Genomic DNA, 12,952 nt, shown 5'->3' with positions numbered 1-12,952 from the left:
CGTCTCTTCGTATAGGATTTCAAATGCGCTCATATGCGCCACGTTTGAAATTTACAAAAAACCACAATCAACCCCCTCATTGCCACTTGTTATGATCCACTATCCGATGATATTTCCAAATAACTTAAATTGAAGTATATAAATTTATAATGATCTTCTTCGGATAGGATTTAAAATACCTTCCTATGCGCCTTTTTCAAAATTGACAAAGGAAGCCATAATCAACCCTCTCACTACCACTTGTTACGATCCACTAATCCATGCTGTCTCCAAATAACTTCAATTGCAGTATAAATATCTATAATGATCTCTTCGGATAGAATTTCAAATGTGCTCATATACGCCACTTTCGAAATTGACAGAAAACCACAATCAACCCCCTCATTACCACTTCTTCCGATCCAATAATCCAGAATGTCTCCAAATAACTTAAATGGCAGTATAAAAATTGATAATGATCTGCTCGGATTAGGATTTGAAATGAGCTCATATGCGCCACTTTCCAAATTGACACAATGCCATAATCAACCCCCTCATTACCACTTCTGCCGATACAATAATCCATGATGTCCCCAAATAACTTAAATTGCAGTATAAAAATTGATAATGATCTCCTAGGATAGGATTTCAAATGCGCTCATATGCGCCACTTTCCACATTGACACAAATCCACAATTAACCGCCTCATTATCACTTGTGCCGATCCACTATCCAATGATATATCGAAAAAAATTAAATTGCAGTATAAAAATGTACAATTGTTTCTTCGCATAGGATTTCAAACGCACTCATATGCGCCAGGTTTGACATTTACAAAAAACCACAATCAACCCCCTCATTGCCACTTGTTATGATCCACTGTTCGATGATGCCTTCAAATAAGTTATATTCCTGTATAAAAATGTATAATGATCTCTTCAAATAGAATTTAAAATGCGCTCGTTTGCGCCCCATTAAAAATTGACCAAGAAAGCCATTATCAACCCCCTCATTACCACTTGTTACGAATCACTATCCGACGATATATCCAAATAAATTAGATTACCGTATGCAAATTTTGAATAGTCTCTTTGTATAGGATTTCAAATGTGCTCATATGCGCTACTTCCAAAACTGACAAAAAACCATAATCAACCCCCTTATTTCCACTTGTTGCTACCCACTATTCTGAGATGACTTTGAATAACTTAAATTGCAGTATAAAAATTTATAATGATCTTTGCGTATAGGATTTCAAAAACTTAGGTCGGAATTCGATTCAAACCAGGATTGAAATGAGTAATGATTCTGGAGAACAGTCAAAGGTGCGAGCACAATTTGAAGAAATTTATTTTGATTCTATGTCTGTCGCTCAAGATATTCTCAAAGCGGAGGATGCAAAAAATGTAGTACCTATAGATCTCAATGGTAGTGTTTCAACGAATTTTGATTGATCGAATGTTAAGTTCCCACCATTACCTCTTCCCTACTTTCACGGAAATTATGAAAAATGGCAGAACTTTCATGACACGTTTCAAGCGTTAATTCAAAACAATAAAAGTCTACCCGAAGTCGTGAAATTTGACCATTTACGTGGAGCGCTTAAAGGTTTAGCAGCTCAAGTAATAGACTCAATTGAAAGTTTAGCGGAAATCTATGCAGTAGCGTGGAGTTTATTAAAAAAGCGATACGAAAATTCTAGACTTATTGTGCATCATCATGTACAAGCATTTTTTGAAATGACCGCAATCACCAAAGAATCCCCTACGTTAATAAGACAATTAGTAGATAATACTTTTAAACATGTAAGAGCATTAAAAGCACTCGGTCAACCGACTGACACGTGGGATACTTTGCTGATTTATGTTATTTGTTCTAAAATCGATCCAATTACAAAACGCGAATGGGAATCAAAAATGATTGCTGACAATTTAAAAACTATGACACAATTTACGGAATTTTGATCGTATCGTTGTGTAGTTCCGGAAACATTACATCCGAAATTGATAAATCAAAACAATTCTAACGTATCTGTATCAAGTTCTAAATCAAAACCACAGCTTAAGAAAAAAGCTGAACAGTCACAATCCTACTCAGCGTCAACCAGACCAAAACAAACGTGCGTTATATGCAACGATTCTCATCCAATTTATCAATGCGCTAAGTTTATTAACATGCCCGTAATATGCGGAATCAAGAAGTTCCGAAACACAAATTGGGCTTCAATTGCTTGTGATCAAACCATACTATTCAAGATTGCTTCTGCGGAAGTTGCAAGTATTGTAACAAAAAACACAACTCGCACAAATAAACAGCGAAACAAACAACCAATTAAATAACGTATAAACATCAACATTAACCACGCAAAATTATCATGCGGATTGATTAGAACCAGATGTAGTACTGTCGACTGCAGTCGTTCTAATAAGAGACAAATTTGGGAATTTCCATGAATGCAGAGCCTTAATCAATTCAAGTTCTCAATCAAACTACATTTCCGCAAAGCTATGTGAGCGATTGCAGTTTTCAAAACAAAAAATCAATGTAAAGGTAGGAGGCATTGATGCCATGTCTACTAGTGTAAATCTTCGCACCCATACAGCAATAAAGTTGCGATTGAATTCCTAAAATGCTTATCTTTCGTTCTTTGTCGTGAATCAAGTCACAGGAATCATCCCAGCTGTAAAACTTGATACTCAAAATATCCAAATTCCAAAAAATCTAAACCTTGAAGATCCATTGATTAACCTGCAGGGAACATGCGACATTATCTTGAGAGCCGGAATATTTTTAGATCTTTTGTGTATTGGTCAAATTAAGCTATGAATGAATCGACGCATAATCCAAAAATCAAAATTCGGATGGATTATTGGAGGGGATAATTTTAATGGAAACCCCGAACCTAAAATTTCGATGTGCCATCTAAATCAAAACGCGGAACTAAATCAAAATCTTTAAAAGTTTTGGTTTATCGAAGAAGGCGATCAAACTCGTCACTTTTCAAAAGAGGAAAACGCTTGCGAAAAGAACTTCGTTGAAACACACGTACGAGAACAAGACGGACGATTTTCTGTTCGCTTGCCTCTAAAACAAAGTCCAAAAAATCTCGGAGAGTTTCGAGATATAGCGTTAAAGCGACTGTACTCAATTGAAAGGAAAGTTGAAAAAAATCCTCTCATGAAGCAACGCTACGACGACTTCATGAGTGAATACGAGGACTTAGGTCATATGACTCAAATCAACGACGATCAAATCAATTATCAGATCGCCTATTACTTACCTCACCATGCAGTGATCCGAGAAGAAAGCACAACAACCAAGCTGCAGGTTGTGTTCGACGGTTCAAGCAAGACAAGTACGGGATTGTCGGCCAATGATATTTTGTTACTTGTTCCTACGATTCAACAAGACTTGTTTTCGATCGTTTTGCGATTTCGGCAACACAGATACGTTCTAACAGGGGAAATATCAAAGATGTATCGTCAAATCAACATTCAAGAAGATCAAAGAGACCTACAAAGAATTCTATGGCGGCCAACTCCTAAACAACCTGCGTTAACTTATTCTCTCAATACAGTTACATATGGGATGGCCTCGTCACCATTCCTTGCCATAAGATGTCTACTGCAGCTAGCCATCGAGAACAAATTCAAGAATCCAACAATCTCTAGGGTCATCGAACAAGATTTTTACGTTGACGATTTGTTGACGTGTGCAAGCAGCATGCAAGAACTAAAGGAAATCAAAGAAAACGTCACCAACGTTTTCCAATCAGGAGGTTTCAATCTATGTAGATGGATCACAAACGAACCATCTATTTTGAATGATCATCAAGAAGCACAGCCTGCCCTTGACCTTGGAGAGGAAGTAAAAGCTCTCGGTCTAACTTGGGAATCAAATGAAGATAATCTGCGGTACAAAGTAATACCTACAGAAACTCAAAAATCATCAAAAAGAAGCATTTTATCCACAATATCACAAATCTTTGACCCACTCGGTATGGTGGGTCCATGTACAATTCAAGCAAAAATCATTTTGCAAAAATTATGGCAAATAAACTGCGGATGGGATGAATCTTTGCCAAATGACATTCACACGAGTTGTTTAAAATGTCAAGACCAGGTTAAAAAAATCATTCACATTGAAATACCTAAACAGGTAGTGTGCAGCGAACCAGTTCCGATAGAGCTTCATGGATTTTGTGATGCATCAGAGTTAGCGTATGGTGCTTGCATATATTTGAAATCCACAAATCCTAAGGGCGATCATACTATTCGTTTACTATGCGCCAAATCAAAGGTAGCTCCGCTAAAAAAGGTGACTTTGCCACGTTTGGAACTCTGCAGTGCATTATTATTAGCAAATATGTCAAACAAGGTAGTCAATGTACTAACATTGAACATCAAAAAGTGTTACCAATGAAGTGTCTCCATGGTAGCATTAGCGTGGATCAGTGGGGAATCTGCTAGATGGAAAACGTTTGTCGTAAACCGCGTAGTTGAGATCCAAACATTAGCACAAGGGTCCAGCTGGAATCACGTAAAATCAGAGGATAATCCTGCTGATGTAATATCGCGAGGCATCAATCCAGATGCACTTCATTCAGCACAACTTTGGTGGTGCGGACCAGAGTGGTTGCAAAGTGACAAATAATTTTGGCCCTCACAGCCGTCAGAATATCCAAAGGAAGTTCCAGAAACCAAGAGCGTAGTAATAACCACAAACTACTTAGAAATACGGGATGACAACATTTTCAGCAAGCATTTATCACTTAAAACATTAAAACATGTGATTGCCTATTGTTTTCGTTATACAAGAGAAAATGTGTCTGTTTGTCGACTAAGAAAGGGACAAACCACACAAGCAAGCTTTAAAAGAAGAGATAATCACTGGCCCTTTGATTACGGATGAGTTAGAAGATGCAACGAATGCTTTGCTGAGACTAGCTCAAAAGCAAGCGTTTCCCAGTGACTTAAAAGCACTTAAGTCAGATAAGGCACTTAAACCATCAAACAAGTTGCACCCTCTAAATCCATTCATTGGCAGAGGCAACATAATGAGAGTAGGAGGCAGATTAAACAATGCACCCATATCTTACTCCCCAAAATATCCAATACTTGTGCCCGCAAATCATCTACTTACTGATTTAATAATTAGAAATGAACATTATCAGCAATTACATGCAGGAGCACAAGCACTTCTCGCATCACTTCGCTCAAGATATTAGATTTTATTGGGTAGAAGCGCGGTTCAACGCGTACTGCACCGATGCGTTCTTTGTTTTCGAGTAAGGCCAACTATCCCTCATCAATTGATGGGTGATTTACCAGAGCATCGCGTCACATCAGCTCGCGTTTTTCTTAACTCCGGTGTTGATTACGCAGGGCCGTTTAAAGTAAAAATCTCTTGTAACGTAACTGGTAAAGCTCATCTCTGTTTGCTTGTTTGCTTTGCAATAAAAGCGGTCCATTTAGAGCTGGTCATGAGCGCTACTACAGAAGCATTTTTAAACGCATTAAAGCGATTCATCGCTCGGAAAGGTAAAGTTTTAAACATTTATTCGGATAACGGTGCCACTTTCATTGGTGCTAACAACGAACTTTGGGATTTACAAAACTTGCTACGGAGCAAGGATCCCCAAAGTAAGGTTCACATTTTTCTAACCGACAACTCAATAAACTGGCGTTTCATACCAGCCTCTTCTCCCCATATGGGAGGTTTATGGGAAGCTGCAGTAAAATCTGCAAAAACTCATTTGCGTAAGGTTATGGGATCTTCTTTACTAACATTCGAAGAGTTAACTACAGTATTTGTTCAAATAGTGGCTTGTCTTAATTCGCGTCCTCTCATTCCTATGTCCAGCGATCCCACCGAATTTACAGTACTCACACCAGGGCATCTAATTATTTGCGAATCACTGACCTGTATTCCTGAGGACGACCTTAGAGAGGTTCCAGAAAATCGATTAACAAGATTCCAACACCTTATCCAAATTAAGCAACATTTTTGGTCTAAATGGTCACAAGATTATTTGACACACCTTCAACATCGATCAAAATGGACTTCTGTTCAAAGTCAACGCATCAAGCCTGGTACTATGGTTGTTCTACAAGATAAGGATCTTCCTCCAATGAAGTGGCATTTAGGAAGAGTAATAGAAATGCATCAGGGAAAGGATGGACTTACGCGAGTCGTTTCTGTCCAAACAAAACATGATGTTACCAAAAGAGCTTTGAATAAGATTTGAATTTTACCAGTTGAGGACAATATGTAACTATTCTCCACTTCTTTGCAATTGTATTTTTTATATTGCAAATTGCAACACTTTTTGTTTCTTATAAATCTTAACATCATTATAGATATTAGAAATATAAGTCAATCACATGTTTTATCAATATTAACATTATTCTTAAGTTATAATGTGTTGTAAATAATTAAAAATGGGACTTTTGTACATCGAATCATTTGTTAAAAGACTATATTCTTTCAAAGTCGCCGGGATGTTTAGTACTCTATTTCAAACTAAAGTTTTGTTAGTATATTATTGCACCAATTTATATTCAGACTTTGAAAGGAAACCACATTCAAATTTTGTGTAATCGATCATTGAATCCACAGTGATATATCAACTGTATTATCGATACATCGATTGTACCGCAATTAGCGACATATTCATCCATCTCGTTAGAATTGTTGTTGGCTTCGGCATATCAATCACAACTATTTTACGTCCATACGAATTTCCATTATATTAAATAGTATTTTATATAAAATTGGTTTTAACAATTCGGAATACCCTTTCCAAAAACGAAGTTAAGGAAAGAACATTCTCCAAGTAACTTAATGCGCTTATATGCGCCACTTTTAATATTGGCAAAAAACCATGATCAACCCCCTCATTCCCACTTATTCCGATTCACTATCCAAATAATTTATATTGCAGTATAAACATTTAGAATTGTCTCTTCGTATAGGATTTCAAATGCGCTCATATGCGCTAATTTTGAAATTGACCAAAACCTTAATCAAACCCCTGATTGCAACTTGTTATGCTCCACTATCCGATGATATCTCCAAATAACTTAAATTGCAGTATATAAATTTATAATGATCTCTTCGGATAGGATTTAAAATACGTTCCTATGCGCTTTTTCAAAATAGACAAAGGAAGCCATAACCAACCCTCTCACTACCACTTGTTACGATCCACTAATCCATGTTGTCTCCAAATAACTTAAATTGCAGTATAAATATTTATAATAATCTCTTCGGGCAGGATTTCAAATTCGCTCATACGCGCCACTTTCGAAACTGACAAAAACCACAATCAACCCCTCATTGCCACTTGTGACGGTCCACTATTCGATGATGCTTCAAAATAACTTAAATTCCAGCATAAAAATTTATAATGATCTCACGGGATAGGATTTAAAATGCGTTCCCATGAACTTTTTAAAAAATGGACCAGAAAAGGCATAATCAACTCCCTCTTTACCACTTATTACAATCCACTATCCGATGATATCACCAAATAAATTAAATTGCAGCATACACATTTATAATTGGCTCTTCGTATAGGATCTCAATAGTGCTCATATGTGCCAGTTTTAAACTGGTCAAAAATTATAATCAACCTGCACACTACCGCACGGTACGGCCCACTATCCGATGATTTAACCAAATAAATTAATTTGTCGTATATAAATTCAGAATAGTCTCTTCGTATGGGGTTTCAAATGCGCTCATATGCGCTTCTACCAAAATTGATAAAAAACAATAATCAACCCCCTCACTACCACTTGTTACGATCTCCTATTCCAAGATGTCTCCAAATAACTTAAATTCCAGCAAAAAATTTATAACTGTCTCTTCGGATAGGATTTACAATGCGCTCCTATGTGCATTTTTAAAAATTGACCAAAAAAGCCATGATCAAACCCTCATTACCACTTATTACGATACACTATCCGATGATGTATCCAAATTACTTAAATTGCAGTATAAAAATTTATAATGATCACTTCGGATAGGATTTCAAATGCGCTCATATGCGTCACTTTCAAAATTGACAAAAAACCATAATCAACCCTCTGATTGCCACTAGTTCCGATCCACTATCCGATGATGTGTCCAAATAACTTTAATAGCAGTATAAATATTTATAATTGTCTTTTCGTATAGGATCCCAAATCCGCTCATATGTGCTGCTTTTGAAATTGACAAAAAACATAATCAACCCCCTCATTGCCACATGTTACGATCCACTATCCGATGATATCTCCAAATAGCTTACAGTGCTGTATAGAAATATTTAATGATCTCTTCGTGTAGGATTTCAAATGCGCTCATATGCGCCTTTTTCGAAATTTACAAAAAACCATAATCAACCCTCTCATCGCCCCTTGTTACGATCCATTATTCGATGGTATCTGCAAATAAATTAAATTGCAGTATAAAAATATAGAATTGTCTCTTCGTCTAGGATTCCAAATGCGCTCATATGCGCCTCTTGCAAAATTGTCAAAAAACCATAATTACACCCTGCACTACCGCTTGTTACGATCCGCTACCTATGATATCTCCAAATAAATTAAATTGCAGTATACGTATTTATAATCGACTCTTCGCATAGGATTTCAAAGGGCTCATATGCGCCACTTTCGAAATTTATAAAAAACAATAATCAACCCCCTCATTGCCACTTGTTACAATCCACTATTCCAGGATGTCTCCAAATAAATTAAATTGCAGTATAAAAATTAAAAATGATCTTTTCGGATAGGATTTCAAATACGCTCATATGCGCCACTTCCGAAATTGACGAAAAGCCATAATTAACCCCCTCACTGCCACTTGCTACGATCGACTATTCGATGATGTGTCCGAATAACTTAAATTGCAGTATACAAATTTATAATTGTCTCTTCGTATAGAATTTCAAAAGCGCTCATATACTCCACTTTTAAAATGACCAAAAACCATAACCAAACCCCTTACTGCCACTTGTTACGATCGACTTTTCGATGATATCTTCAAATAACTTAAAGTGTAGTATAAAAAAATGTATAATTGCCTCCTCATGTAGGATTTCAAATGCGCTTATATGCGCCACTTGCGCATCAACCCCCCTCACTACCACTTGTTAGGATCCACTTTTCCTTGATATCTCCAAATAACTTAAATTGCAGTATTAAAATTTATAATGATCTCTTCGGATAGGATTTCAAGTGCGATCATATTCGCCTTTTTCGAAATTGACAAAAAAGCATAATCAACCTCTTCATTTCCACTTGTTACGATTCACTATCCGACATCTCCAAATAAATTAAATTACAGTATAAAAATTTAGAATTGTCTCTTCGTATAGGATTTAAAATGCACTCATATGCCTCATTTTCGAAATTGACAAAAAAGCATAATCAACCTCTTCATTTCCACTTGCTGCGATCCCGTATCCGATGATATCTTCAAATAAATTATATTGCAGTATAAAATTTATAATTGTCCCTTCGCATAGGATTTTAAAAGCACTTATATGCACCATTTTAAAAATTGATAAATAACCGTAATCAACCCCCTCACTGCCACTTGTTACGATCCACTATTCCATGATGTGTCCAAATAACTTAAATTGCAGTATAAAAAATTTATAATAATCTCTTCGGATGGGATTACAAATGCGCTCATATGCGCCACTTTCTAAATTGACGAAAACCACAATCAAAAACTAAAATTCTAAATAAAAATAAAAAACTTTTATAAAACGCCACAAGAGCTAAAATAAAATTTTTACATGTGTGAATAAAGCGCTTAGAAAATGAGAATGTAATGGACAGAGGTTTTGGAAGTATAAATTGTCATGTATTGAAAAGATGATGTGAAATTATATAAAGATTTAAGTCCTACCTGCAAGAAAACTAGGTGGGGTCATTACCTGAATTCGGTGTTTGTTTTTAATTAATATATTTTCTTAAAACCTGGACTTGAACTTGGAAACTTGCGAAGTGATATGTACTTGTTTATATAAGGATAAATTATTTACCATTCACATATTTAACCTCATTTTTTGTTTAACTTGAGTATGAACATATTCATCTTTTTTAAATGTTCATTATTTGAACTTCAAGTGCACAAAATTTAAATGATGATTTTTATCGAGCGAAGTCGTCTACTTACTGCATTAGTAAGATTTTCTCACAAGATGAATTAGAAAACTGATCAGTAATTTAGTAAGGCTTATTATTCGAAGTTATTAAGACGTCTTAATCAGTACTTTTTGATTTAATACTCATTATTCAGATTGAGGGAGTAGATGTCAAGTTTTCGGCAAAGGGTACACTTTTGTAGATAGTTCACTGTTTCTAATATTATTGCAAATATTAACCGATTTTCATTAATCTGCTTTTCAATTTCTTCAAATTATGCCAATAAACTAGTAGTGCTAATTACAATTGAATCAAGCCATATCTTCCTGATTTCAGTTTTTGTAATTGGTCTGCATCTTATAATAAAGAAAGGGTCATTATTTACCAGCAATTCAATACGCTCCAGGGAGTCTGCCTGGCGAGTTTCACGAGGGTCGATGGAGAGTGCCTCAGAAATCCACTTACGGCTACACTGAGTGTCACTGCAATTTTTCTCTATTGTTCTCTCCAATTGTATTATTAAACAAAATATAAAAATTTTATATAAAAACGGGCATCGTCCAATCCGAGGGACTAATATTTAGATGACGTATGCAAGAAATCAGACAAAAATATTCAAAATTGCGGAAAAAATCTTACATTCCATTTTAGAACTCTAATAAATCCTCTTAAGTACAGCATAGGTCCTGCGGTAAAGTTTATTCATTCTTGTGACTGTCACATTATAGAATTTTTGTTCAATAAGATCTTCGAACGATTTCTTATTGACGAAGTACGAGAATTTGATAGAACTGCCCTCATCCTCATAGCTAACTTCTTCTTCCTCTCTGAACATCGAGTCATTTCTGTTGGCAGTTGACAATACCCAGGCGGAAAAATTATATATAGTTTATATATAGTGTGAAGTTTCATATCTAATATTCATTTGTTTTATACAAAAAATGTATAAAACAAATTAATATCATATATAATACTTCACACTATATGTAACTTACAAAGGGTAAAATGCGTGTAAAAACATTTTTGATGGCTTTAAAACTCTTAAAAGTGTTGGACAGGTGGTTTGGTACCTTTTCTGACATTCTGACCTGAAGCGAAGTAGAAAACCACCTCTTGCCGCCAGTCAGAAAGTATTATTTTGTAATAAAACGAGAAAAAGTGAATTTTTATCATGCATTTATATATCAAATTTTCACTACTTGACCTTTTGAAATCCCAGCAAACATGGTTACAGAACAGATTTGTAACTGTTCTAGAACAGGGTAGTAACAGGTTACGAATATGAGAGTAACTATCCCGGTAAGAAGGTTCGAATTGATTACAATGGAAACGTTTCCATTGGTTTTCTATCGTATATTTGAATATATCATTTCAATGCTCAAAAATGTCGAAACGTGATAACGAAAGCGATTGGAATGAGTACAGCTCCAGCGAAACGATTCGAATGAGATTAAACTGTAGTCAAAGAAGGGACTGCACGAAACGGAATTTTAAATTTTTCTATAAACATGTCTCATACGGAAATGCTAAAAACTGCTTGATTTAAAAGTATTTATTTCATAGACACCTATAACTAAAAAGGTATAGTTTGTGCATAGTGGTAAAATGCGTTCGAAAGATGGTCGTGCGTGTATGAAAAATCTAGAGAATGATGCCAGAAGTATCCAATTGGCGGCGTAACCATACTAAACCTATTTATTGCCGCGTAAAGTTTAAAATTATAAAAGAATTATATTGAATACGCCTAATTTAATGGTTTATTGTCAAATTTCTGACATAAGAGAAGTTTAAGAATAATTTGTTGATTAATGAAACAGAAGTCTAGTGAAGTTTTGAGTTGCATTTTTGAATTATGAAGAAGTGAAGAAATAATTATGTGTTTATGTTGAAATACCATGAACATTGATAATTTTATAAGAATTAATGTACATTTTTTTCGTGAAAATATTTCGAAAATAATTTTTCTTACTAATGATAAGTGTTGAGGGTCACGGATGGTAAGGTTATGAGTGTATACTTACAATTTGACAGGTTGCTTATTGTTTTGAAGGTTATTTTTCAGAAGGAGAGTGAATAAATATGAAAAATATTGTTTGTAGACAAATGAAAAATAGAAATGTTCACTGAAAAGCAATTGAAGAATAGATTGTTTATTTATGCAAATGAAGCGAATTGAATATTTTAATTGACTGAATTTGACGACTCTGCATTCGTGAATATTGAAACCATCCCGATAATAAGCGCAGAATAGAGAAAAATCAATATTTTCAGATTTCAGCGCAAAAGTGAAGATTATTCTATTATTTTGAATGCGCGATTTTTCCATCTGCCTAAAATGCCACAATATGAATAAGATACCGCCTAAACTTATTCACTTCTATTTCCATAGCGAACGCCACACAGTTTCCTACAGGCTGAGTCGACTCCCATGAGCGCGTGTGATCACATATATTTTTGTAGTTATCCACCTCTATGTAGATGGCTCTACTGTAGGGACATAAGTGGGGGTAATATTTTCTTAAAATATCTTGGCGCCGCCCTTCTAGTGTTCGTTGAGGTTATGTTTTCGACAACGAACTTCAAATTTTACTAAGTTCAAAAAAGTTGTGTATCGCCGTATGAAGTGAAATCAGTGAAATCAGAACATTGAAAAATAAACAAAGTTAAAGTAAATTGAAATGTTTGTGCTGTGCCAGGATGTCACTGATTTCACTTCTCTATTATAATGCGAATAAATAAAATGTTAAAAAAGGTTACATTTCATGTGTTATGTAATTCTTCATTTATTGGAGAATTATTGCAAAATTGTACAAATCTATGCCGAAAAA

The 12,952-nt window shown here is 35.2% G+C and overlaps 2 protein-coding genes across 2 annotated transcripts; both read left to right on the top strand.

The window, feature by feature from the left end:
• Positions 1–3,156: 3,156 nt before the first annotated feature.
• On the top strand, positions 3,157–4,401 carry LOC117173678. The gene has a single exon (XM_033362319.1). It carries the CDS (start codon positions 3,157–3,159, stop codon positions 4,399–4,401), a length of 1,245 nt encoding a protein of 414 aa, XP_033218210.1.
• Positions 4,402–5,293: 892 nt separating this feature from the next.
• Positions 5,294–6,226, top strand: LOC117173677. Its single transcript, XM_033362318.1, has one exon. The coding sequence runs from the start codon at positions 5,294–5,296 to the stop codon at positions 6,224–6,226; it is 933 nt and encodes a 310-aa protein (XP_033218209.1).
• The last annotated feature ends 6,726 nt before the right edge of the window (positions 6,227–12,952 follow it).

This window comes from Belonocnema kinseyi, chromosome 5 (assembly GCF_010883055.1).
Source record: "Belonocnema kinseyi isolate 2016_QV_RU_SX_M_011 chromosome 5, B_treatae_v1, whole genome shotgun sequence".
NCBI lineage: Eukaryota > Metazoa > Arthropoda > Insecta > Hymenoptera > Cynipidae > Belonocnema > Belonocnema kinseyi.
This window is presented reverse-complemented; position numbering and strand designations above follow the sequence as displayed.